The sequence below is a fragment of the Microtus pennsylvanicus genome, chromosome 5 (assembly GCF_037038515.1).
Source record: "Microtus pennsylvanicus isolate mMicPen1 chromosome 5, mMicPen1.hap1, whole genome shotgun sequence".
Classification (NCBI taxonomy): Eukaryota; Metazoa; Chordata; class Mammalia; order Rodentia; family Cricetidae; genus Microtus; species Microtus pennsylvanicus.
In genome coordinates this window covers 46,574,941-46,601,950 of record NC_134583.1, presented here as the reverse complement: position 1 = coordinate 46,601,950, position 27,010 = coordinate 46,574,941, and the positions used below count along the sequence as shown (strand labels likewise).

Genomic DNA, 27,010 nt, shown 5'->3' with positions numbered 1-27,010 from the left:
TACCAGCTGAAGGATGGATGTGCAGAGATTCAGAAAGTGACAGAACACTCTTAGAGCCCTGTGATTCTCTTTGGCTATTGTCTTCTGCAGGTCCATAAGCTCATAGCTCTTATCCGGCTCCTTGGGTAGCCAGGACACAGAACGAAGCTCCTGAAGAAGCCTAGAATCAATAAATAAATTAGTTAGAGCTGGTATCCCAGCCATCCCTCTTTCAACATCTTTGAATTCTTCCCAACCCAGTTCAACCCAGACTGAGCAAATGTTTACATAGACTATAATATTCCCAGTGACCAATGACAGTTGCCAGGTGGAAAATGATTTAGAAAAGCCTCATGGAATGAACAGATGCTCATACCTAGTGACCTTTATTCCAAGAGGGGCTCAGATAAATCCCAAGATATGAAAAGACAAGAGACTTCATCCTGGGAATAAGGAAAATAAGGTCCTAAAAAGTCAAGGTTGACAGGCACATATTCGGATCAAAGGTGATTAAACCTCAGTTTCTCTAGAGTTGACTGCCACTGAGGAAGCTCCTCCTGTTCTCTGCCCTCCCTGTTTCCCCAGAATTCCATCCATAGCTCTGGAGATTCCTTGAAAAATATGAACAACCCCAATAAGTAGTAAGGATGATTACTTAATGATGAATTTATGGTATCTATCCTGTATGTGCTAAAGGGCACTGGACATATAGTACTTTCTGTCCATAATCTCATGTAATTCTTGCTATTTGCACTGCATAGTTCAAATCTATAGGAGTTTGCAGATCACTGATTTGAGGCTCAAAGAACAGACTCCTTGCTAGTTTTCAGGATCTAGATTCAGACCTAACAGTCCTCAAAACTCCAAATCCTTATAATTTATACCATCACCAGGTATGGGGACACATAACTGTAATCCTAACGATTGGGAGGGTGAAGTTCAAAGCTAACAAGCCTATGTAGCAAGTTAGAGGCAAGCCTGGGGTATATGAGACCCTGTCTCACAAAGCAACCAGAAAAACGAAACAGCTAAAAAATTTTTAAAAATTAGGCCGGGCGGTGGTGGGGCATGCCTTTAATCCCAGCACTCAGGAGGCAGAGGAGGCAGATCTCTGTGAGTTTGAGGCCAGCCTGGTCTACAAGAGCTAGTTCCAGGACAGACTCCAAAGCTACACAGAGAAACACTGTCTATAAATAAATGAATGAATAAATAAATAAATAAAACCATTATGATGACTAGGCAAATCTAGAGGATGGTACCAGCCTAAGTAGAGGTTGCAAACTGGTATCCATTGTATCAAAGTTTCCACTGTGCATTGTTAAGAATTAACCCTCACAGTCTTTTAATTAAAATTTGAACCCAACAGCTAAAATTTTAAATTTTTGTAAAGCCAGCAAGATGGCATTTGCTGTTACCAAGCCTGATGATCTAACTTCAGGGTCCAAGTCCCACACGGTGGAAGGAAGGAAAGAACTGACTCCCTCAGTTATTCTCTGACCTACACACGCACACACACACGCACACACACACACACACACGCACGCACACGCACACACACACACACACACACACACACACACACCAGAGAGAGAACACATGAACATGAGCACACACAAATAACTAAAACACAGTATTTTTTCAGTATTTAATTTTTTAAATTTAAATTTTACTAAAACACAAGGTGAGCTGATCACAGTGGGCCTGTTCTCCAGAAGCCAGTTAGCTGGCGCTGACAAGTGGCTGTCCTTTCAGAAGCAATCTCCAGGCTGCCGTGCTGTGATCCCCAATGTCTCACTAATCACGGCCTTCTACTGTGTGTGCAGTGAGGCTCCAACTCCTAGCACAGAAGACACCTGACGCACCATGAAGGAAAGGCAAGCAAGGGATAAAAATAGAAATAACCAACTCTCAAAAAAGTGTGGGTGTGTTTGAGAGAAAAATGGAGGGGATTAAAGAATTTCTGGGTTCAAATGTCTAAGTTTGACCCACAGGCTTCGTACTTAGTTGTGTTATACTTAAAATAAGTTGGTATAGAAGAACATATAATTACATGGAAATATATATTCAGAATACTGGTTATATAACAATATGTAACAAATATTTTGTATATAATAGGAGAAAGGACTAGAAAACTAAAATGTAATAGTCCTAGTGCTTATTTATGAGTGGTAAAATTATAGAGTTATTTCTTTGTGCTTTTTGTATCTTAAAATTTTATAAATGGACATGGTATTTCCTTTTTCCAAATAATTTTTTGTAGTTATTGAAACAAAATGTTGAAGGTTGGAGATACAGTTCAGTGGTAGAGCACTTGCCTAGTATGTTGGAGGCACTAGATTCAATCCCTAGCATTTCAACATACACATAAACACACCAAAAACCAAAACCAAACCCAAACCAACAACAACAAGAACAAAACCAATAGGGTCTGTTAAGTAACATAGGTCAACCTCAAACTCTTGGTCTTCTGCCTCAGCCTCTGAGAGGACTCCAGGTGTGCCCAGCATACACAGTCCCCAGCCTCTGAGAGGACTCCAGGTGTCCCCAGCATACACAGTCCCCAGCCTCTGAGAGGACTCCAGGTGTCCCCAGCATACACAGTCCCCAGCCTCTGAGAGGACTCCAGGTGTGCCCAGCATACACAGTCCCCAGCCTCTGAGAGGAGTCCAGGTGTGCCCAGCATACACAGTCCCCAGCCTCTGAGAGGAGTCCAGGTGTGCCCAGCATACACAGTCCCCAGCCTCTGAGAGGAGGACTCCAGGTGTCCCCAGCATACACAGTCCCCAGCCTCTGAGAGGACTCCAGGTGTCCCCAGCATACCCAGTCCCCAGCCTCTGAGAGGACTCCAGGTGTCCCCAGCATACACAGTCCCCAGCCTCTGAGAGGACTCCAGGTGTGCCCAGCATACACAGTCCCCAGCCTCTGAGAGGAGGACTCCAGGTGTGCCCAGCATACACAGTCCCCAGCCTCTGAGAGGAGGACTCCAGGTGTCCCCAGCATACACAGTCCCCAGCCTCTGAGAGGAGGACTCCAGGTGTCCCCAGCATACACAGTCCCCAGCCTCTGAGAGGACTCCAGGTGTGCCCAGCATACACAGTCCCCAGCCTCTGAGAGGAGGACTCCAGGTGTCCCCAGCATACACAGTCCCCAGCCTCTGAGAGGACTCCAGGTGTCCCCAGCATACACAGTCCCCAGCCTCTGAGAGGACTCCAGGTGTGCCCCAGCATACACAGTCCCCAGCCTCTGAGAGGACTCCAGGTGTGCCCCAAGCATACCCAGTATGCAAAACTGAAAACTCCATGGCAGGTGTGTTTGTAATACTTCACCTGCTAATATGGAGCAGCCCAGCTCCAAAGTGAGGAACAGCCAAGAGCAGATGACTCTTCAGGAATGTCTGGATTCGGTGCAGTCCATGCAGCCTCACATTCTTCTTCCAGCTGCAGGTTAGAAGTGAGTGTCAATATGCTCCCATATTTCCCTCATCCATGTCTCTACCCAAACCCAACTCTGTCATTACCTACCAGGTCAAAGCCTTTTGTAAGAGGCAATTCTTAAAGAATGGAATGCGCTGGAGCTCGTGCCAGATGGTGGAGTTGCGATGCCAGGTACCCAGTGTCATGGTTTCACTGCCCTCCACAGGATGCACATGCAGGATCCCAAAGGGAGAGAAGATGTAGTGTTCGGGATTCACCTGGTTCGGTGGCACCACTACCAGGTTGTAAGGCCTGTTTTAAAATGAAAACCATCTCTGATTAGTGAGAACCGAAGAACTTGTGCACATATCCTGAGGAGACCCAAGAAGGATGGGGAAAGAAAAGGAGATAGGAAGGGAGGGAGGTAGAAAAAAAGTAGGAAAGGTGGGAAGACAGCAGAACAGTATTCAAACTAGAATGATTGAACAAATACTAAGAAATTTAAGCCAGAGATAGATGGTGAGAAAGAAAAAGGCATCTAGCCTGTTAGCCTGGTCCAAGTCCTTATCTTCAGATACAGAACATCTCATGAAACTTAGGACATCATCTGTGTAAGCTTCATATTCTTCTGTGAGAAGCTAAGATGAATAATCCTGCCATTGTGATACTTCTTCATATTTTAAGATACATTGCCATTTTGACAATGTTGAAGTGTCTGTATGGTGGGGATGGGGTGTTTTAATAGTGGCTATCGGAGCCTGTAAAGGGTGTGAGTGAGGGAAAGATGGAAAGAGGAACTTAGGGCCGGGGTGCAGCTCAGTGGTAGAGCACTCACCTAGCATTTGTGAGTTCCTGAGTTCCATTTAAGAACAGAAGAAAAAAGTGGGTCGAAAAAGGAGAAAGTGAATGAATGCAGCTGGTATGGAATTGGGAGGGTCTCACCTTATTTACTTGTTTGTTAGTCTCGCTGGTTACAAAAGACCCCAAGAGGTAAAAGAAGATTTTAGTTCAGTCTAAACACAGGACAATTTTGGAAAACCAATGTTTCCCTAATATTGAGATCTCGACATGTGATTCTTGCACTGTAGTTAGATAAGGTCAGCATTAAATGTGCTCCTGAGGCTATAAATACATGCTTTCCTTGTTTCAAAAAGGAAGGAAAGAAAGAAAGAAAGAAAGAAAGAAAGAAAGAAAGAAAGAAAGAAAGAAAGAAAGAAAAAAGTAAGAAAGGCACAGTTCAGACGAGAGGCCGGAGAGGGCAGAGGTGGCAGCTGGGAACTGTGAGGCCCGAGAGGGGGTGAGCTGGAGAAAGATAGGAGTGGGGGTGGGGCTCTTACCTAAAGTACCGGTCAGGAGCCACATTGAGGTAGAGGAAGTGGATCTTGCTCTGGTACCAGTCTGTCTTCAGAAGGGATTTCACTTTACTTTTCAGTAAGGAAGTCTTAGAACTTTTCTTCTTGAAGGCCTTCTCCTCAAGAGATTCAGAGGCACGCTGAGACCTGAGTGACAAAATAAATCAGGGAGAAAAGCAGAACAAAAAGGTCAGTGCCTAGAGGGGGGCTTTGCCACCACTGGCCCTGGAAAGCAGGAATTAGATCAAGTGCCCCGGGGGACACAGGTGGTACAGTCAGAGCCTGTCTAATCTACACACGTACCGGGCAAATGCAGTCAGCCCATCACGCATTTGACAGCTGTCGACAACTATAGCCAGCATGAAAAACTTTTCCTGATAAATGATCCGACTAGACTGACTGATTACTGCAGTAGTGTTATGTAACATTGTATACAGTACTAGGAAGACATTATTTTTCTAGCTCATTCCCCTATAAGCCCTCTGTCCTACTTATCAGCAATAGGCTTTGATAGTGGACCAAATCATCTTAACTATATCTGTGATCAAAAGAAGATATCAAGTTCAAGACTTGCCTGGCTACAGCGAGTTCAAGACCAACAGAGGCAACTTAGTAAACCACTAAAGTGAGAAGGGTAGGATGGGGGGAACTTGGGGCAACGGGATGATTGGGATAAAGGAAGGTTGGATAGGGGAGCAGGGAAGCACATATCTTAATTAAGGGAGCCATCTTAGGGTTGGGAAGAGACTTGGACCTAGAGGGGCTTCCAGGTGCCCAAGGCGAGGTCCCCAGTTAGTTCTGGGGCAGCTGAAGATAGGGAACCTGAAATGACCCTATCCTATAGCCATACTGATGAATATCTTGCATATCACCATAGAACCTTCATCTGGTGATGGATGGAGATAGAGACAGAGACCCACACTGGAGCACTGGACTGAGCTCCCAAAGTCCCAATGAGGAACAGAAGGAGGGAGAAGATGAGCAAGGAAGTCAGGACCAAGATGGGTGCACCCACCCACGGAGACAGTGGGGCTGATCTATTGGGAGCTCACCAAGGCCAGCTGGACTGTGACTGAAAAAGCAGGGAATAAAACCGGACTCTCTGAATATGGCAGACAATGAGGGCTGCTGAGAAGCCAAGGACAATGGCACTGGGTATTGATCCTACTTCATGTTCTGGCTTCGTGGGAGCCTAGCCAGTTTGGATGTTCACTCTCCTAGACCAGGATGGAGGGGGGAGGACTTTGGACTTTCCACAGGGCAGGGAACCCTGACTGCTCTTCAGACTGGAAAGGGTGGGGGAGAGGAGTGGGGGGAGAGGGAGAGGAGTGGGGGGACGGGGAGAGGATTGGGGGGGGGAGGAGTGGGAGGCTGGGAGGAGGCAGAAATTTTCTTTTTCTCAATAAAAAAAATAAATAAATAAAAAATAAAAAAAATAAAACAAGTAAAAAAATAAAATAAAAAGTACGAATACAACTAAACTTTTGGCTCAGTGGTACATGCCTAGCACGCATGAAGAACCAGGTTGATCCCTAAGTCCTAGCATGACAAAAATAAAAAATAAAAACATTATTTCTTTAGTAGTGAGGTTACATAATCACAAAATCAGAAGTACTGGCTCCTGAACAGATCCCTAGTGTCCAGTCTGAATTCAGGGCTCATTGGTTTTGATGTCATAGACAAACAGCTACTGTCCCCAGCCCCTCCATCTAACTGGTTGGATGCTCAACCCTGCCTAGCTTCAGTCTCATCACATTCTTCTTTGACTGCATAATGAGTTTCTCCCCTGGTTTCCTTTGCCTTCTCTCACACTGTCTCCCCAGTCTGAAGGACAGTGTGCCCTTTATTTTCTGCAGGGTCACTTTCTCGTGTGTTTGCTAGATCCCTTACTCTGCTGTATTACGTATCCTCTTCTTACCATAGCTTGTTGATCCCATTAGTCTACAAATACTGATGGAGCACCTACTTCTCAGCTATTGTGTCTTAAAGGCTGTGAGCATCCTTCTGCATTAACAAGAGATCCATCCAGATGCCAAAATTACTTCAAACTCTGGTCCTAATGTCTTTCTCTCTTTCAAGCCAATCTGGTGAATAGTAAAATGGCATTTCTACTTGTCTCCCATTCATTCCCAAGTTCATTATAACCTGGCTTCCTTACCACAAAACCCTGGCTTGGTTTCACACCACCAACTGCTGCCTCACTAACACATTTTCACCTCCTAACCCACATTACTAATCTAATCTCTACCCAAATCCTCTACTCCCGCTGTATCTCTGCGTGTCTTTCCCAGCCCCATCCCACCAAGAGCACAGGGACAATAGCCAGCATCCTTTTGCTTTATACTCCTAGCCGTACACTCCTTACTACAATTTGTTAATCATATCTTACATGCCCAAACGTCTCTCTTACCAAACTGCAAGGCTCCAAAGGAAAGAACTGAGTCTGTCTGATTCATTTCTTCCATTCCCAACATCTAGATACATCCAAGTATCTAATAGTAATTAAATGAATCGAGGCCTTGGAAGACAGCTCTGGAGAACATTAGGTAGACCTCAGAGATTGACTGCCAGGTTCAGAGAGATATGAGAAGTTGATTCCTTCTTAATATATCAGCCCATGACCATTTCTGTTAAGGTCTCGCAAGAGAGAAAAGTTAGACTTGGGGCCTCTCTGAAAAAGCAAAGCTCTGTCGGGATGATTAAAGACAGAAAGTGCTGGCATTTGCCACCTTCCTTCACAGCTCCAGGAACGCAGCCCTCTTGTCCACCATTAGGGATCAGAGACTTTATGAAGAGTCATAAATTGATCCAGCCATAAATTTAAAAGCAAAATCTGAGGAAGTCATGCTTGATTAAAGGCAAAACTAGCTTTTTTTTTCCCCCTAGACAATGACTGTATCATAGACAAGTTACAAAATATCAAGAAAATCAGACCAGAGCTAGTGAGAAGTTGCTGGACTAAAGTCAAAGAAATGACTCAGAGGCAGCATTCTGTCTTAGACCTGAAATACTTCACATAGACCCGTGGGAGAAGACCAGGCAGACAAGCTCTCCCTAGGAGTAACCAAGAACCCTATCCATACCAAGCACCCAGGACCACACAACATAAGCCCCAAAGTGTGGTTCAGTGGTTATAAATGACAGAGAAAATGAACCCTCAAGGAAGCTTCTGACTGGAAACTGCAAGGTTAAGCTTTGGCTTCCTAACCACTGACTCTTGATTTCAGCATTTCCCAAGGATTAGCATTGAGAGACACTGGCTTTGTTTTGCAAGTGAAAAGGGAGAAAGAAAGGTACAGCCTAGTCCAGAGCAGTTTAGAGTTGGGCTAATCCTGAAGAGCCCTAAGGAGGGGACTCAAAAAGCCAGTGTTCCCGCAGGCACCTAAAACTAACGTCTTTTTTCTCCTCTACTCAAAGCCCTGGACCAGGCCACTCACTTTCTCTCAGCAGGCTCCCTTTCTGCGAGGTGAGCTTCGCTGCTTCCATACTGTACAGGAATGTCTGTCGCCAGTGCCAAGGGCAGGAGACTCAGGCTATTCAGCCACTGGGTCTCTTCTAGGGCCACCTCAACACCAACAATGCCCAGGCTGTGCTGTAGCTCAGGCAGTGTCAATGGTCGCAGCCACGTGGCTAGTTCCTGCTTTTGTTGTTTGCCCCACTGGGCCTTCACAAAAGGGCATGCTGGGCATGGAGGCCCTCGATGAGACCTCTTCATCCAGGGACGGCAGTCAACATGGGAAGAACTGTGTAATAAAGAGGTATCTGGGGGAAAGGCCTTATCTATGGCATCTAGCAGATCCAGGTGGAGTTGGGATTGGACCTTGGGTGCCCAGCAGTACAGTTGCTCCAGTAAAGGCAGCAACTCGAGCTGCCCAGTTAGCATCTCACGATATGGAGGCAACAGGCCCAGTACTGCATGCAGATAACGCCAGGCTTCACAGCTGCAATCCTGCAGCACAGCTGACAGCAGAGACTGCAGCTCGGACAGCAGCAGCTCCAGCGATGTCCGCTGCTCTGATTCAACCACTTCCTTAAGGAGCTTCTGTTTCTTCCAACAGTCCCAGGAATGTCCTTCAATGCCGCAGCTACATTCAGTCAGCCTAGTTTCAAGGAATTCAACTGAGGGCTTAGCGGGAGACGAAGGTACGTTCCTCTCTTCCAGAATAAAGCGGAGGCAGGTATTCAACTGCTGCCGAACTGATCTTGCCCACAGCTGAGGGTCTAAATGCCAGTTCCAGGCTTTTGGCTGCTCGGTCTCACCTGTTGGGGCCGGGTGGGGAGGGGCAGGTTCAGGCTCTGGGCTAGGACGGCAAGATGGATAGAGCTGCAGGGCACGGGAAGACCAGCAGAAGGCCTTTCCTGAGCCTGTGCTCACTGGCAAGGACGGGCACAGGTCCCAGGAGGACCCAGGAGAAGCGCCTCCCGCCATTTTCGGAATTGTCTTGTCTCACCTGGTGTCCGGGATGCAGAAGGCATGGGAAGGGAAGGGGGAGAGGCCTGAGGATGAGGTTTCATTGCGGAGCTCTCGCTGTAGAGAACGAACTTAGGCCCAGTTCCAGCCACTTAACACGGAGACAGACACACGCTAGCAAAATCTTTGGAAAACTGTATTCACAGCAGGGAACCTTCAGAGTGGAGGTTGGCAATTGCCTTGAAAAGGAGACACAAAAGGGTCGTCACTCAGGGGTGGCAAAACTCAAATCACCTAAAGTCTTTGCTACCAACCAAGAAGATCCTAAGGGGAAAGTCAGCTGCTGAGTGGAGTGGCAGGTGAGGACACCTAGAGGAAGGAAGGGGCAGAAAGGAGCGGCCCCGGGCTTGCCCGTGGGAGGAGCCTCCCGAGGAGCAGGGAGACCTGAGCAATCAGGGCAGCAGATGCAGATCCCGAACTGAGGACCACCGGCTCCCAGCAGTTAGAACCGTTACAGAATCCTGGAGTCCCAAGCCTTAGCCCGAAGCCAGGAGGGGGCAGCAGGCAATGTGGGCGGGGCTCGGGGGCGGGCCCCGAGCCCCGGCCACACCTGCAGGTCGCGTGTAACCTGACCAAAAGAGAATCTGGGAGAAAGAATGAATGACAAGATTGATTTGGGGAACTAACAGCATCTAGGCTGTGTGGAGCAAGTGTAATACATATACCCGCTTATCTGTTCACTGATTTTCCTCTCCTCTCCCTGGTCAGCCTATCTGTTTGTGCACCTCACCTTCCGTAAAGAAGCATGCGGAAGAAAAAAACCCTTTATCCCTCTCAAAAGCCACACATCTAGTTGGGGCTGAGAATCTATGAGTGGTTTAATTAAAAACAAACAAACAAACAAAAAAAACAGAAGCCCTATCCTGTCTCTCTGTGATGGAGGTATGTATGACTCCAAGATTTTGCCCCAACCAGTGGAAATTTGGTATGCCAGAACTGTGATGGAGAATACGGTAAAAAAGAATAGGCTTGGGGGCGGGTGGTGGAGGGCAGTTAGGCTTCTAATTTTGGATATTTCAAGCTTGAAATCTGAGATACTTATCAGATATCCATGGGCGGGAGGTGTAGCTCAGTGGTCGAGCACTTGCCCTACGCGGTCAAAGCCCTGTGTTCGATCTCGAGAGTCTTGAAAGGGAAGCTGGCCTTGAACTCAAGATTGCTCTGCTTCTGGCTCCTAAGTGAAAGGATATGCTTATGTGCCACATCCAAGTAGAAGTTTAGTGTTTATTCTCACATTATATTCAAGCACAAGTATTCTTAGGACTATGACTGGAGCGTTCTCTCTTCCTAAAGGCTATGGTAACAGTCTTGAGAGTCCAAGAGAGTTCACCTCTGCATCTGCCAAGGTCCACTCCAACTATGATGAAAAGGACGCCTTTTTATTAAGGGCATGACCTGGCAGCTGCATGTGTTCATCATCTGCGCTCATTTACTCAAACCTGGGTAAAAGCAAAGCTTCCACATCTTACCTTTGTTTTCAGTGGCTATGGTGGTTTGAATAAGAATGCCCCCAACAGGTTCATATGTCTGGATGTTTGGAAAAGATTGGGTGACCTTGTTGGGTCATCTCATCAGTCTAAGTATATAAGAGTGAATGCTTTGCCCACATGTTCTCAAGACTTCATTGCAAATCTCTGATCAAATAGGCTTACAATGAATTCTTTAACTTCCCAGTAGAAGTCAACACTCTCCCACATCCCTTCCTCTTTACCCTGAATTATTTTTCTCCATGTTGATTGCTATCTCACCTACTCATTAACTTACCTGTTTATCCTGACTAAAAATATAAACTTCATAGTTGCAAAGATTCTAATTGTTCTTATTGCCCCCTAGCTTATCCCCAGTCCTTAGTGCTAGGTACCATGAGTAGATGTCACCCAGCAACACAGTCAGCCACAGAATAAGAAGGAAATAAAGAATAGAGACAGGTAAAAGCTAGAGCAAAAGGTTGATGGGCTAATTTAAATTAAGAAAAGCTGGGTAGAAACAAGCCAAGCAAGACTGGGCATTTCTAAGTAAGAATAAGTCTCTGTGTATTTTATTTGAGAACTGGGTACCAGGCCCCCAAAGAACAAAGAATTAAAAAAAAAAACGACTACAGGCATAAACAACCAACCCTTCTTGTGAGAAATCTTCAAGTTGATGAAGGTCAGGAAGTTTCGGCCTTAAGCTAAGTTTTCCAGACAGGCAAAAATGAATGGGAATTTTGTTCAGTAATTCCTGATATGTTGTGTATTTAATTAAAGATGTCTTACATTTGCTTATGCTGTGAAATATTTCTTTAATGAAATATTATCTTTTGTGTTGCATTTGTTTAACTCTGTGAAATTGTGTTACTGTGCCTGCCTAAAATACCTGGTTGATCTAATAAAGAGCTGAGCAGCCAATAGCCAGGCAGGAGAGGGATAGACAGGGCTGCCAGGCAGAGAAAAGTGGAAAGAGAAATAGAGGGAGGACCGAGAGGAGGAAGAGAGTAGGATGCCAGGGGCCAGCCACACAGCCAGACACGGAAAAAGAAGGAAAGAAAAGATATACAGAAATAGAAAAAAGGAAAGGCCCAGAGGCAAAAGAGAAATGGGATAATTTAAGAAAAGCAGGCTGGAAATAAGCCAAGCTAAGGCTGGGCAATCATAAGAAAGAGTAAGTCTCCATGTATTTATTTGGGAGCTGGGTGGTGGGCCCCCAAAGAACAAAGAGTAAAAAACAAACAACACTGCTGCGTCCTCAATCTTGCCTTGAAGTCTAACTATGTTTGTATTATCAGTTAGTTCCCTTTTCTGCATAAGAGTATTTCAAACCCCTTATCACAGTCATCACCATTTTATTTTGTTTTATACTCAAATAATAACTTTATCACCTGGCTCCTCCCCCCACATATACAGGGTATTTTTTTTTTTATAACAGTCCTGGTTATCCTGGAACTTAATCTATAGACCGGCCAGACCCTGAACTCACCTCCTGTTAAAAAAAAAGAGGGTTCTCCAGAGGGGTGTGTGGGTGTGGGTGTGTGTAAGAAAGAGGGAAGGGAGGGATGGAAAGATGGAATTTGGTTCATACATATGGACATTATAAGTTCAAAATCTGTAATGGCAGTCCAACATGAAGCAAGCTTGGGCAGAGGTTAATGATGCACCTTGAGGTGAATTTTGACCTCTGCGTGCATGGTATGGCACATATGTCTACATGTTTACCTTCACACAAAATAAATATAAACGTAATTTAAAATTTTAAATCACTTTTTCAGGAGGCTGGAGAGAGGGCTCAGTGGTAAGAGCATTTGCTACTCTTTCAGAGGACCCGAGTTAGATTCCCAACACCCATATTGGGCAGCTTACCACTGCCTGTAACTTCTAGCTCCAGGAGACTGGCTTCCAGGGACACCCATATATATCTGTGCTTATATACACATACTCTCTCCCTCTCATAAAAATAAAAATGCAAAAAAAAACCCAATCACTTCTTCAAGACCTTGGTCCCACAAACAAGTAAATTTGTACTAGTGTTATTTTTCATGACAATATACACTCTTCTATACAAAACTTATCATGGTTGTGCTTATTTTTCCTATACTAACCTTTACACATTAAGTTCCAAAAGAACAACTATTGCCCCCCCCCACTTTTTTAATCTTCAGCTAACTTAACATCAGAGTCATATGTAAACACATAGTAGTGAGTGTGAAGACTAACCAAAAACGCAAAGACAGAGTTCATAATCAGAAAATGTATCCAAGAACCACAAACAACATGTCCTTTCTATGGCAAGCAAAAGACAAAACACCAAAAACATAACCAAAGAGACTTAAAGATGAGTCTAAAGAGGCCATGTGGGACCTGTTCAGACAAAGTCCCAATTGTGATGCTGAGCCTGATGATACAGAAGCCAAAGAGGATGTAGTTATCTGTATTACAGACGGCTGGTTGGGAAAATGAACTGGTATGTCGTTCTAAAGTCAAGTCCCTTTCCTTAGAAATCTTTTTTTTAAATATTTATTTATTATGTATACAATATTCTGTCTGTGTGTATGCTCGAAGGCCAGAAGAGGGCACCAGACCCCATTACAGATGGTTGTGAGCCACCATGTGGTTGCTGGAAATTGAACTCAGGACCTTTGGAAGAGCAGGCAATGCTTTTAACCTCTGAGCCATCTCTCCAGCACCCCTCCTTAGAAATCTTTAGCTGGGTAGATGATTGGTAATAGAGATTATAGTTCAAGCCTCCCTTGCAACTTCCAGGGAGGAGGCATATCCTGCATCAGCAAACTGATCTATTCTGTTCCTTAAAAGGTTTATGTGATGAAAGCTTCACCTTAGGTCACAAGAATGAGGGTGATAGCCCATCAGAAAACTGCGAAGCAGCCTAGGTCTCAGACCACAGGCTTTGGATTATTTAATTTATTTATTTAAAAGAAATAAAAACATGGTAAGCTGCTGTTCCTGACTCTTTGCTATCATTAACTGAGCTAATCAAAGCTAATCCAACTAATCAAATCTGGACTCACAACAAACGGCTGTTAAGAGGCAGTTTCGGTCATCTGTATCATGTACTGATGAAAGTTAAATTAAGCTGCTAATAAAAAGAATTCAAGTGTTTAAGAAATATTTACACGGGACTAGAGGGCCTACAAATTCAAAGAATAAAATGCTGTAGATGACTTTCAGGTGATGATTATCGTACAGTGTTAGAAGATACTGTCCATTAAGTTTTGGGTTAAAAAACAAAAAGCAAAACACTCCTAGCATTTCAGAAGCAAACATGATGTTGTGTAGTAATTTCTTCCCAGACCAAATACTACATCTTGGAGGGAAGTTTCTTAAGAAAAAGGAGAGAGGTGAAGTAGGGAAGCTCCTTCAAATCAGGAAGTAAACAACTCAAAAGTTTTAAAAGTTCCTGAATCTGACCAAAGGCACTAGACCCCTCCCTCTCCAAGCTTATGTACACAGCATGGACTGCTGACAGACACTCTCAAACAAGCTGCCTGCCAAGTATGCAAGATGCCCCAGGTTCTAGCTTTTGTGAGCTGTCAGCCATGCTGGGCTGTCCTGCTGTCGTTTCTGGTCCTGTAAGTAACCCATTATGCACACTCCAGGGAGGAATAATCCCAATAAATCATTACCTCAACAAGTTGGACTAAGGAGGTATCCTTACTTTGGTCTGTGGTCAATTTTCTGTCTTGAGTGAGTTTACACCTTTGAGGTCCAAAACCAGCCTAGGTAATATAGTGACAGCCTAACAACAGAAATACTTCAAACTCTAAATTATTGGCAAAAAACTACAATTGCAAATTCAATTCTCTATCATTCAATAAAACAAAATTTCTCTTGGTTTTTCTCTTAATAATAGCTTGAACAAGAAGGAAGCTAAAAGTGTGATGAGGATACAATGTAAGTTATAAAAACATGGACTCTGTCTTCATGAGGTACAAACTATTAAAAAGTGTCACACACTCAATGCACAAAGAACTATGGGAGCAGAAATCTGGGAAGACTTTTTTAAGGAAATGGCAATTGGATTAGAAAGTTTAGTAGGTAAAATATTGACTTCTCTCCTGCATCAAGAACCTAGAAGCAACAAGTACAAAGGCCCTTAGAACAGTACATGAAAGGACCATGGAAATGAAGGCCAGTGTGGTTGGAGTACAGAAAAAGTGAAATATGGCTCAAGTCAACTCAACAAATAGGGTTGATAGTACTTTAAAGTTAAGAAAAAGTTAGAGGTAGGATGGGATTATACAAGGCCCTCTAAATCATGAGTAGAACTCTAGGTTTTGGGTAGAGCACTTGCATAACATGTACAACGCCCTGGTTTTGATCCCCAGCACTGAAAAAATTCTAGTTTCTATCATAAGAATGGTTTTAAGCATGTTTGTTTCCTGGTTAATGATAGGTTAGAAGGGGTGCAAAAGTAGCCATAGGGAAAAGCAGCATTGTAACTCTAATACTGGAAGATCACAGTGAAGATGGGGAAAAACAGAATCCAGGAATATTTAGAAATATAAAGTGAGATTTGGCAACTGAGTAAAAGATGAGAAAGAAGGATGTGCTAGGTTTCTAGCTTCTACAACTAGGTGAATACCAGGAATAAGAGGAAAGTTTATAAGAAAACAATTAGGTTTGACTTGTTCTTGCAATACATAAGTGAAGACACCAAGTAGCTTGAAGACCTGGGATTCATCAGTACCTAAAACCTGAAGTGGGGGAATGAAACCATTGAGAAAAATTTGAGAGAAAGAGTGACCCAGAGAAGACTATGAAGAAGGTGAGCACACTATGAAGGTTAAGACACCATGGTTAAAGAGGTAGGAGGAACACATAAGAGTGGAATTAAGGCACTGATGGAACATCAACAAAAAAGTATAACAACAAATGCCACTAAGAGATAAAATAAGTAGGGGACCAGGAAATAACCAATGGATTTAGAGATACAAGGTTATCACCCAAGTGATCTTGGTAAGTACTCTTTCAATGGAGTAAGGGCTACAGAACTCACAGTGCGCTAGCCTGAGGAATGGGAGTGGAGAATGATTTGCAAGGCGGACACAACTGTGTCTGATATAGCTGTCAAGTGGTAAAAATAGGATGGTAGCCCAATGGGAAGTAGATGTAAGGGTTTGTTTAAACAGTGGAGTCCTTACCATATTTAGAAACTGACAAGAATAAGCAAGAGGAAGCATTCAAGAAGGAAATAACTAAGACTCAAAGTCCAAGAATGGTCACTGGCATTACATAAGAGGGCTTCTCCCTACATAGAAGGGAATGATGCAAATGGGCTAGTCAGCAGTAGGATAGTAGAGATTACCTATAGATAGCTTTGCTTTCCTCATGGAGAAATAATATGGCCTAGAAAAAGAAAACAGGGTTATGAAGGTTACAAATAGTGACTTAAAATAGTTACTTTGGGGAACAACAAAGAACTGAAAATCACTGTGTGTGGTGCTGTGTGCCTTTAATCCCAGCACTTGAGAGGCAGAGAGAGGAGGAGCTCTGAAGTCCCAAGCCAGCCAGGGCTAAAGAATGAAACCCTGCTCAAACAACTATAACACACACACACACACACACACACACACACACACACACACACAACCATCAATGAGATTGTGAGGGCTGAGATTCCATTTGAACTTAACCATGAATTCAAAGTAGCATAAATCTGTTCTGTGGTGATCTCCTTGAGTAGCATTTAGCTGTTCAAAAGCAGAAACAAATGTTTCATAAGGAAGCAGTGCACAAAAAAGTTCAGCTTATAGCAAGAAAATCATTGGGGTTTAAGCTGGCTACAGATTTAAAAGCAAATGCTAGTGAGAAAAAAAAACAGTATGAAAGCTACATTAAAATCAAAGGACAGTAGGGACAATGACTTACTAAACCAAGTGGAAAGAATATGATCAGTGAATAAAATTTAAGAAATAGTGCTCCATTGTTTGATTTATTAATAGTATTCTCAAGATCGAGTGGTTTAGAATGATGGCAATATCTAAGACACAACTAAATGAAGAGCTAAGACAGAACTGGTGAATGGACTGTTTGTATAAACATTAAATCATTACCTGGGGGAAGAGCTATAGAGTTAGTGAGAATAGTAAAGCAGTGAGAGGACTGCATGGGTGAACAATCTTAAAGCCAGAGGACGGGGCAAGGAACACACGGGGAAGCTCTAAAGTCACGACAGGACCACAACCTCTGTCTCCAATGTGTGTGATGTGGTCAGGTGCTATCAAAAGAACTCTTGGGCTGGAGACATAGGTCAACGGTAGAGCACTTTCTTAGCATGTAGGAAACCCTGACCTCCCATAATACCCTGCCAAGATCCCCCACAAAGACAACAACAACAAAACTATTCTTGTATACCGTGCCCAATAGTACTGCTTTGTTGTTCTCACTATACCAATGGCCATCACTTTATGACAAGACCTGAAAGGACCAACTATAAGAAGTGGAACCATAGGAGTGGGTTTTCTCCTAAGTGTCGAAGGGAAGAAACTGGAGATTGAAGGTAGAAAAGGACCGACAGCAGATGGAGGCACATTTGTCGCTGCACTGAAGGCAGAATATGCAAATATAATACTGAACGAGCTCTGTAGGTTGAGTGTGGGGAAAACACGTGTGATCCCAACACTTGAGAAGTAAAGGCCAGAAGGATTTGAACTCAAGGTGTGAGACCATCTTAAAAAACAAAGCAAAACAAAAAAAAAAAAAAACAAAGTTCAGGTAGTTCGAAGAGAGTGAGTGGGTTTCCTGGTCTTTTCCTAGCAATCCCTAACCACGTGATATGGGAAGAAAGGTCACAAAGACAACTCACAGGACGTGTTTATTGAAAGGATACATACAATGCTGATGTAGAAGAGCTCTCCCAACAGCAATACAATATCTTGGGTTTCTACATTCCTGTCTTTGGGAATTAAGATGTTCACAAGCTGCTTTACTTACATTTATACTGTCAAGGAGTGAATTTTATCCGGTAGACATGAGGAAGTGCCTCATCAGCAATTTTTATCTTCCTAAAGAATTATCTAGCAAACAGTTGTAGCCCATGTCTGTAATCCTAGTACCTGGGAGGCCGAGACAGGAGGACCACAAGTTTAAGGCCAATGGACCCCACGGCAAAATCACCTAAAATGAAAAACAAAAAACAAAAACACAGAGACACACTAGACTCTGTTTTCAAAGAACTGTATAAAACAGAACTCTCATACATTCTGGGTTCTTCTTTACCTGTTAGATGGAAATAATACGTCCTAGGTTTGCAATAAAATGAATAAATAAGATAAATTTATACAACATACTCAACAGACATGATTTTGAGAAGCAGCCCATTGTAGTTACTGTCTCAGCTGCACTTTATTGATAGGGGCTTGATACAAGCAGACTGCCTTCAAACTCATTTCTCAATCTGTTAAGCAGTGGGCTTATAGGCATGCATAATAAGGCCTGGAGAAAGAGCTGCATTTTAACATAGAGTTGACTAAATATTTCAAATTTTTTGGCTGGCCAGCACTAGGGAGGTTAAGGCAGGAAGATCAGGAGTTCAAGATCATCTTTAGTTATTGTGATTTCCAGGTTAGTTTTGAGACCCTATCTCAAAAATAAAAAGCATATTTCTGACCTCTAGGTGGGGGAAAATTTACTTTGTGAATGGTTGATTTTGGCTGGGAATTTAAGTTTGAATCCCTCTGTGAAACGTGAAAGCTGGCCACCTGTTGCCATACTTGAAGGGATGGGATGGGATTAAGGAAAGCAGCGAAGAGGAAATGGATAGTTTAAGCTGTTAGTTTCTACTTGACCTGCACAGCCCTTGAGTGTAAGCCCCAGTAAAACAAAAACAAACACAGACTCCATACTGTTGCTTGCCTGCATCATCTCATTATCCTTGAAGCCCACATGGTGGTATTTGCCACATCCTACTTCCTTCCCTATCCCCATACTAGGGATGATGTCATGGAAAAGGCAGGGCTAGGAAAGGAGGTATCCTCCTGTATACAGATGTGAACCCCACGATGCCTCAAAGGGAGGGGGCAGTAATGAAACTAGAAAAGCTGGCATCAGTTACAATGAGAAGTATGTAAGGTGGAAAGTAGAGAGCTGGAATTGGGAGATTCTGGGCAAGCAGTGAAACAGTAAGGATGCATTAGGGGGTCGCACAGATTTTATCTAACCACCCCCTCTACCAGCATCTACCTCTCCCTTAGGTTTCTTCTCTTGAAATCTGACTAGTGCAGTCCTCTTGACTTGCCCTAAAGATGAGAAGAAAGCCTCCCCTTTTTTTTTGTTTAAAGTATTTATTACTGATTTCACAAAGATAGGAAATACTAAGATGGTACACTGGGGAAATGACTGAAATTCCGGACAATTTCCTTAAATCTTAAAGGCTTGTCTTTGCTCTGCTTTCACTGATCTCCTAAGAATTGGTGGCTGACGCCTATTGAGGTACTGTTTTCTTCCTCCTTTTGTTGTTTTATATTGCCCCTTCTTCCCCTAGATCTAGTACAATTTTTTTTTGTATGATAGTTCAGATAAAACTAGTTATTAGACAATATATATTCAGGCCGTTAAGTTAGACTCAAGCACAGCCACTGAGAACTCTCCTTTTGGAACCAATTTCCTGTTGCAATGACCAACCTTAAAAGTACCTCCGCTTCTCCTGGGAATTTGGGAATGCTTAGTTTGTCCTTCTACCTAACTAAGGCAATTTCTCAACTGCCAGGGCTGAGTGCAGTAGATAGACACTAAATGACAGAATACAGGTCAATACCAATAAATGGACAAAAAAGTTCCTGCCCAGAAAATAAACCAGAGTAAAAACTCGGTTTATTGGCTCCAAGAAAAGGAGCAATAATGTCCAGCTTTCAGGCTCAATCTCTGTACAAATTTCGTCAAGACCAAGGTTCACAGAGGCGCCCATCCAAGCACCTTCTTTCCTGGGCCAGAGGATGGCTAGCTGCCTGCTGCCGAGTCTCTGGGCTGCTCTGCAGGGCCTGACACGGCCGAGGCAGCCTCGTAGTCCGCGATGCGGCGCTGGACAAGGGCAGGCATAAGTTGCATATAAGCGGCCATGAGGCGGTGGTTGGAATGGATGAGCTTCCCGGCACAGCTGTGCAGACAGGCCTCCTGGAAGGAAGACGGATGTAAGCAGAGACCAAAACGGGTCGTGTCAAGCCTGCCTCCTTCCCTCCAGGTCCCCCCAGCCTACGGGTGAGGTCGTGGAAGAGCGAGGTTCAAACGGAGAGGAAGGGGGTGTGTGTGTGTCACGTCAATTATTGTCAACTCTAGGGGCCCGTCAGTCCCCACCTCCTCAGCGTCCAGAGCTCGGTGGTGCAGGCTGGGCACACAGCGCTGGAAGCACAGTTCGGTCATCCGATTGTAGACCAACAGGAAGTCTCGCAACTGAGAGAAAAGCGGATGAAGACTTCACCACTCCTGAGCTTCCCAGGGTGCGCAAGGAAGCCTGTACCCCAGGAAACAAACCGCATGCCTAGCCCCGAGAATAACTTAGCTCTTACTCACGTTTCTTAGCTGCTGCTGCTCCATCACGCTCAGGGCGCGTGGCCCACGTTACTTCCGCCCTGGGGGCGCGGAGCCGCCCCGGAAGTAAATTCTCTCTAGTAGCCAGGAGTTGGGAGGTGTGGCCCCAGTATCGCCCTGCCCATGAATACTAACGTCACCTCCGCCCTTTTTCTCTGCGACGTGGCCGGCTTCTTCTGCCCAGAGACCACGTCACTTCCGCCGAATCTCTGACCTGCTGCTAAGATCGCGACGAGTACTGGAACCAGAGGTCCCCGCGCGCGGTCCGGGCCTCGCGCCCTGAGGGGAAGAGTGGCCCGGCCCAGGTGAGAAGGACATACTTGTACGAAGGGAAGTTGAACGCACGAAGCTGTGCTGAGGGCAAAATGTCCTGAGCCCTTGGCAAAGATGAGGACAGGACACACCTGATGCCCAGGTGTGTGTGTGGGGGGGTGGTGGCGGGGATCTCTCACATCTGGGAGGCATAAACTGAATTTGGAAGGGACTGCCTGTGTCCTGGGAAAGAGAGGCTTTTACCTGACACCAGGAACACACCAACTGCTTCAACTAAGGCCTGGTGGGGAGGGCCTGAGGAAGGCAGGTGCAGGAGGTGGAGAAAGGAGAGACCGTCTGAAGGAAGAGAGGAAGGAACACCAAAGGATGGGAAAGCCCAGGGATCTCAGAGCGTGCTTGAGTGACAAGTGAGCTTCTGAGCCTAGGAAAGGATTTTGCCTCCTGGTAAACATGCCTATGCATGGTTAAGATCCCAGAGAGCACAGACGTTCTCTCTGGTCCTCCCTGCTGCAATACCATTGCCTCTGTATCTCACACGTAGTGGGCACTTGCTAAATGTTTGTTGAGTGACTGGATGCATGCGTGGTTACTAAAGGTGAGGTTGTGGGTTGTGAGAAGACACCCGAACCCTGAGGCTTTGGTATGCATGCATCTCTAGAAATAATGTACTTGGAAGAAAAGAAATACACACACTCAAGGAAAGAAGTGGTGGCTGATGCCCAGGAACACTCAAGCCATAGGACAATCTCTGACACCTCTGAGAACACAAGAAAAGCCTACTTGTTCTGGAGTGTTGGCCATTTTCCAAGATTGTCTGTGTTGGGCTTTACAGCGTGCTGGGGTGGAGACCTTGACTCCAGTCCCTTCCCTAGCCATGACGGACGGGATCCTAGGGAAGGCTGCCACAATGGAGATCCCCATCCATGGAAATGGTGAAGCTGGGCAGCTTCCTGAAGATGATGGGCTGGAGCAGGTGCTTCTGTTTGAGTCTTCTACTTGTTTCAATTTAGCAAACTTCTAAATGTTTCTCTTTCCCCATCCCAGTAGCCTTCATTTAGTTAACCCACTTTATACTTTACAAATCTTCGTTATGATTCTATACAGACTTTATAACTGTGTGCTGTCTCCAGCCCCAAAATGTTTCAGCCATTCCCGTCTTCTCTGACCCATAGGACCTCCAGCAGGTGATGGTGTCTGGACCCAACCTCAATGAAACTAGCATTGTGTCTGGTGGCTATGGGGGCTCTGGTGATGGACTCATCCCCACAGGTATGAATGATAAGAGACAGGAAGCTTGAGTGGGAGGGAGACTAGGACAGTTTGGAGGCACATAGGACACACAGGAAAGCTTGAATCATGTATTGGAGAATTGACAATCCCAGACCAGCTCTTAAAGTTGGTCATCTGCTTCCCACTTACCACTTAGTCTCATTTGTCTTTCCTTCTCCGGTGCCACCACCTGAGCCGAGTTAAGCCCTTAGGTCACAGGAGCTCCAGAGCTCAAGGCCAATTTGTAAGCTGCTCCGAGTTTTCTTTTAGACTTCTACTTGGAAATACAAACCAAGTTCCCTGGTTTCAGTTCCACTCATTGTATTTGCTTCTGTCTCCTCTTCCCTGTCTGCCAGCAACACTCCTACCCTATCCCAAGAATGCCAGCTACACACATTGAGTTGAGCTGGTTGTCGGGGCATGAGTCCTTCTTCCCCCTGTGAGCAGAAGCATGCAGGTGTTTAGTCTTTCCCCCTTCAGAGAGGTCACTTCATGTGCTGGGAGGAAAGGAAGTGAGATCACAGAAGTATCTGGTTGTATGTGAGAGAAGCTGTTGTCAGAGAACTTGGTTCTTTAGGGTCTGGCCGCCATCCGTCTCACAGCACCTCACCTTCTGGCCCTGGCGATGAGGTGGCCCGGGGCATCGCTGGAGAGAAGTTTGACATTGTCAAGAAATGGGGCATCAACACATATAAGGTAAGATTCAGGTGCCTCTTTCCAGAAACTCCCCATGGGTACCTTTTCCTTGTCCCCAGATCTTACTACAGATCTTTGCTATGACTAAGAGAATGGGGGTGCTGGAGTAGTTATTTGTTGGTGTTGGGGTGTTTAGATTTCTGACCTCCCACCCACTTCCCAATCAGTGCACAAAGCAGCTGTTATCAGAGAGATTTGGCCGAGGCTCCCGGACTGTGGACCTGGAGCTGGAGCTGCAGATTGAGCTGCTGCGTGAGACGAAGCGCAAGTATGAAAGTGTCCTGCAGCTGGGCCGGGCACTGACAGCCCACCTCTACAGCCTGTTGCAGACCCAGCATGCACTAGGTGATGCCTTTGCTGACCTCAGCCAGAAGTCCCCAGAGCTTCAGGTACCTCAGCCAAAACAAAGAGGGTGGGGGTCCTGGGCCCTGGCCCTTCCAGGCAGGCATTCCTCAGCCTCCCTCCCTCCCTCCCTCCTGCAGCCCCCAGGGAGAATCCCTCTGGGGTGTGCCCAGTCCTGCCCCCAGCATCACTCACATATGGAGGCAGCCTAAGGGTTTGTACAGAGGTCCAAAAGTTGGAGGGGTTGTGGGAGAGGGCGCACTGGTGCCTCACAAGTAACCCTTCTCCATATCATCAAGAATGCCTTTGGTGCTTGGCCTAATCGGAGTCCCTCCCCTGCCTGCTGCACTAGCTTTCCCTGTTCCTGTCTTGTAAACTTACCTAAGAACTCTGCCTCTACATTCCTACCCCAGGCATCCCCAGGGTGACCCTACTAACTTTGTGGCTAAGAAAGCCTTGCTAGAGGCAGTCTGGTTGTTTTAGTTTTGATGGCTGTTTCTTCTTTGGGACAGAGGGAAATGAAGGGCTCTACGGCTCGGATCAGGTAAGGGCTGTTACTCAAGGCCTGTGCCTCCCTTCTGCCCTTAGGAGGAATTTGGCTATAATGCAGAGACGCAAAAGCTGCTGTGCAAGAATGGGGAGACGCTGCTAGGGGCTGTGAACTTCTTTGTCTCTAGCATCAACACACTGGTCACCAAGACCATGGAAGACACACTCATGACTGTCAAACAGTATGAGGCTGCCAGGTGTGGGCTCTGACAGGGCGCAGGGTTTGGGAAGTTGGCTGGCATGGGTGAGAATCTGAATATCTAGGGGCATACAAATTCAGGAAGGAAAGGAGTTACGTGTGTGGGTGAAGAGGTGGAGACCGGCCTTTATCACCCCCTCCCCAGGCTGGAATATGATGCCTACCGGACAGACTTAGAGGAGCTCAGCCTAGGCCCCCGGGATGCAGGGACACGTGGTCGACTTGAGAGTGCCCAGGCCACTTTCCAGACCCATCGGGACAAATACGAGAAGCTGCGGGGAGATGTGGCCATCAAGCTCAAGTTCCTGGAAGAAAACAAGGTGCTGCCCTACTCCCTTGGTCCTAAATCACCTTCCCATCTGACAGTAGTACCCTTCCCTTTGGACCCCCCTGATTGTTGAGTGGGGAGACGCTGCTGGCTAGGGAGTGGGTTCCCCTGCCCCTTGATACCTGAGCCCTTTCGGGTCACCTTCCTGATCTCTGGCCTTTTTTGTTGTTGTTTTGAGGATCTGGCTACTAGTCCTAGGAACACACCTGAAAAAAATTGCCCCCTCAGCTGGGGTGCCAGAACCCTAGACCCAACAAATCGAGACAGGTTTCTTTCTTCATATTGCCCCTTCTATTTTGACTTCTTGGAAAGTCCCCACCCCCAAAGCACTGTCAGAGCAGAGTCCATATGCCCTGGTCAGTGCCTGGGCTTAGGCGCAGCCCCTCAAGAAGGGTGCCTGAGTCCAGCCTTAGCTGACCCTGCTGGGCCCCCAGATCAAGGTGATGCACAAACAGCTGCTGCTCTTCCACAATGCGGTGTCCGCCTACTTTGCTGGGAACCAGAAACAACTGGAGCAGACCCTGCAGCAGTTCAACATCAAGCTGCGGCCTCCAGGAGCTGAGAAGCCTTCCTGGCTAGAGGAGCAGTGAGCGACTCCCAGCCCAACTTGGCTAACAAGAAGGACACTGGACGGGGCAGCCCCAGGGTGCAGGAGATTGGACATGGGATGTCCTTTGTCACTTACTTTCTGGCTTGGGCTCCCCTTTCCTGGATGGGGTCTGACACCAGTTTTGCCCGTCCTGCTGTGGTCTGAAGAGGGCCTGTAGGCCCAGAAGCTGCTGCCCTGTCCTTTATCTTCCCAGCCACTGGGCTTCATTCCCAGATCTTTCCTTTCACTCCACAGCCAAAGGCTATGACAAAACACTCCCAGGTCAATGGCATCACTCCTTCGGCCTATCCCCAGCTCTTGGGATGTGCCTCCCCCACCAAAGACAGGACCTCAAAAGGCTCTGTCAGCCAATGGCAGCTCTTGTTGGGCTCCCCTGGGCCAATAGTGTTGCCTCCAGTACCCTTTGTCCCTCCTCAGTATGTGTCCATTGCAGAGAAGGGAACTGGGACCAAAGGGGTGGGGAAAATGGGGAGCCCATTAATGGCCCTGCATCTGAATGGGCCCTCCCCTCATCTGCCCACCCAGTTGAATTGTGCTTAGAGCCCAGGAAGTCTGGGTTCTAGCACTAGGAATAAACCTTTCATAAAAGCAGGCCCAGTGAGGTCAATTTGTGGGGGACTAGCAAGAGGGTGGATTGGTAAGAAATGTCCAGTAATCATGCATTCAATTCTTAGGAATTCAGAAGAGCTGTGGCCAAGTTTCAGAAGCTGCTGAAGGCCTGATCCCCTTCAGTCCTAGTTAGAGCCAAAGCTTTTTTTCCTCTTCCCCCTTAGCACCAAGACAGCTATGGGTTTGAAGAGCATAGGGTCCAGAGGGTTGGGCTGGCTAACCATCATGCATTAAATCATACAGCTGTTTACTGAGTGCTTTTATTTGCCAGGCACTGCGATAGACCCTGGGGAAACATCAGTGAATAAAACCCGGTCCCTGCTCACAGTGCTTAAGGCCAAGTGGGGGATAGAGACAAGTAACCAGGCAACTACAATACAATGAGAAGTGCTAGGATACGGGATGCAGTGGGAGCACCTGATAAGGGGCATCTAGCTTAGACCGGGGTAGGGATCGTGATGCCAGTTTAAAAACAGTTCTGAAAAGAAGCTAGTAGACCAGGCAGAAGGGCCAATGTACTTGAAGTCTGGAATGAAAAATTAAGTGGGTGTGACAAGAGGTAGGACTTCTGATCTTTGGGGGAAAGGGAACTAAGAAACCTCTCAGTCAGAGATTTGACAGCCTAGAAAAAGCCTAGGGTTGAGAAAATACTTTCTGGGTTACTGGGTAGCCTAGTGGCCCTAGCTTGACTCTATTTAGCATGAACCCTGCCTGAGCTCCATTACAAGCAGTGAGCAGCTGCTTGCAGAGGTAAAGGCAGTTTCATCATTCCTGCTGCACCTGCACCCCTCCCGTTGAAGTCAAACCTGAACTTTATGTGGAAAGTCACAAGAACACTGCAGCAACACTTTAGTCAGGGCTCAGGTGCCACCCATTGTCAGCCCCAAAGACAACTGCAGACTTTCAGCGTTCCCTCACCTCCGGAGGGTGGAGAAAGGAGCCAGCCCAGTCAGCAGGTTCTCCTAGAACAGGGCACACTCCTGTCTGGAAGAGTCACTGCGACTGCAACCCCGAGTCAGGCTTCCTGGGTTTTGGTTAGACTGTAGTAGTCGGCTGTCTGCCTTGATTATTGAGGTGCTGGTCCTCATATTAGCCCTTACTTCGTGGGCCAATGGGGATTTTTCGTTGTAAGGGCACTGTGTCTCCAGATAGTTAAAGACAGAACCTGAAAACAGAGCCAAAAACTGGTTCCACCATTTTCTAGCTGATTAGGATTAACGCCTGGGGAAGGAACGCTCCTCTCCTTCCGTTGTAAAGCAGCTAATAAAAGCAGCTACCTATTACGATTATGCGTATTAAATGAGATAATGTATGTAAAGTGATTAGCTCTGTCTGGCACGTAATAAACACTCAGTCCCTGTTAATGTACAGATTTTATTGTAGTCTACCAAGGCCGGTTTTTAATAATGCAATGATTCTGAGAATTGCTCTGGGTCTTTGGTGTGAGGAAGGAGTCGCTGAACGGTCTAAACCAAATTTCCTCATGAGGGGGCTCCTTAGGCACCTAGAACCGAATGAAAGCTCCCAGTTAGCCCTCAAACCCCTCTCCCAGAGTTCTGGACCGAGGTACAGGTGGTCCCCCTCCCTCTTACCCAGCGGAAACCAAACTAGCAGATGTCACAGGAGCCCCCAGGAAAGCCAGAGAAGGTGCAATCAAAAGCAGCTGGGACGGGGTCTCAGAGTACTGAATTCAGCTGGTTCTAGCTGCTTTTTCTTGACGGCACCAAGTGCCACTCCCTGAACCCATCTGCTTGCCCTGAGGCCTCGGAAGCCGGAGGCAGCGGACGAGGATCCGGGATCTTAGGTCTTAGATCCGGGATCGGCTTCCCAGCTTCTAGTGGCACCGCGGAGGTAGCGCGGTGAGCCGCAGGGCGGAGGGGATGATGGGCGTGGTTTGTGAGA

The 27,010-nt window shown here is 46.1% G+C and overlaps 3 protein-coding genes across 11 annotated transcripts in view; 1 reads left to right on the top strand and 2 right to left on the bottom strand.

The window, feature by feature from the left end:
- Dnhd1 (dynein heavy chain domain 1) overlaps positions 1–9,368 on the bottom strand; it is a 72,474-nt gene extending 63,106 nt beyond the window's left edge. For all 4 annotated transcript variants that reach the window (XM_075971781.1, XM_075971783.1, XM_075971784.1 and 1 more), the window contains exons 1-6: positions 9,196–9,368; positions 8,182–9,004; positions 4,730–4,891; positions 3,501–3,704; positions 3,306–3,416; positions 4–160 (exon numbers count right to left, since the gene is read on the bottom strand). In XM_075971781.1, the coding sequence (XP_075827896.1) occupies positions 4–160; positions 3,306–3,416; positions 3,501–3,704; positions 4,730–4,891; positions 8,182–9,004; positions 9,196–9,259 (1,521 nt within the window). In that variant the 5' untranslated portion in view covers positions 9,260–9,368. The remainder of the gene's footprint in view (positions 1–3; positions 161–3,305; positions 3,417–3,500; positions 3,705–4,729; positions 4,892–8,181; positions 9,005–9,195) is intronic.
- Timm10b (translocase of inner mitochondrial membrane 10B) lies at positions 9,325–20,305 on the bottom strand. Of its 4 annotated transcripts, none has more exons than XM_075971791.1 (4): positions 20,216–20,305; positions 20,000–20,095; positions 19,622–19,819; positions 9,325–9,394 (listed from the first exon to the last, which is right to left on the bottom strand). In XM_075971791.1, the coding sequence occupies exons 1-3, from the start codon at positions 20,237–20,239 to the stop codon at positions 19,646–19,648; spliced, it is 294 nt and encodes a 97-aa protein (XP_075827906.1). In that variant the 5' UTR covers positions 20,240–20,305; the 3' UTR covers positions 9,325–9,394; positions 19,622–19,645. The 4 variants fall into 4 exon arrangements, with proteins under 4 accessions (XP_075827906.1, XP_075827905.1, XP_075827903.1 ...); XM_075971790.1 differs by lacking the exon at positions 9,325–9,394 and adding an exon at positions 17,504–17,824; XM_075971788.1 differs by lacking the exon at positions 9,325–9,394 and having other exon boundaries at positions 17,504–19,819.
- Positions 20,306–20,424: 119 nt separating this feature from the next.
- On the top strand, positions 20,425–26,479 carry Arfip2 (ARF interacting protein 2). Of its 3 annotated transcripts, none has more exons than XM_075971778.1 (8): positions 20,425–20,518; positions 21,339–21,479; positions 21,679–21,775; positions 22,353–22,471; positions 22,639–22,860; positions 23,402–23,559; positions 23,707–23,881; positions 24,324–26,479. In XM_075971778.1, exons 2-8 carry the CDS (start codon positions 21,381–21,383, stop codon positions 24,477–24,479), a joined length of 1,026 nt encoding a protein of 341 aa, XP_075827893.1. In that variant the 5' UTR covers positions 20,425–20,518; positions 21,339–21,380; the 3' UTR covers positions 24,480–26,479. The 3 variants fall into 3 exon arrangements, with proteins under 3 accessions (XP_075827893.1, XP_075827892.1, XP_075827894.1); XM_075971777.1 differs by having other exon boundaries at positions 20,425–20,538; XM_075971779.1 differs by having other exon boundaries at positions 20,445–20,648.
- The last annotated feature ends 531 nt before the right edge of the window (positions 26,480–27,010 follow it).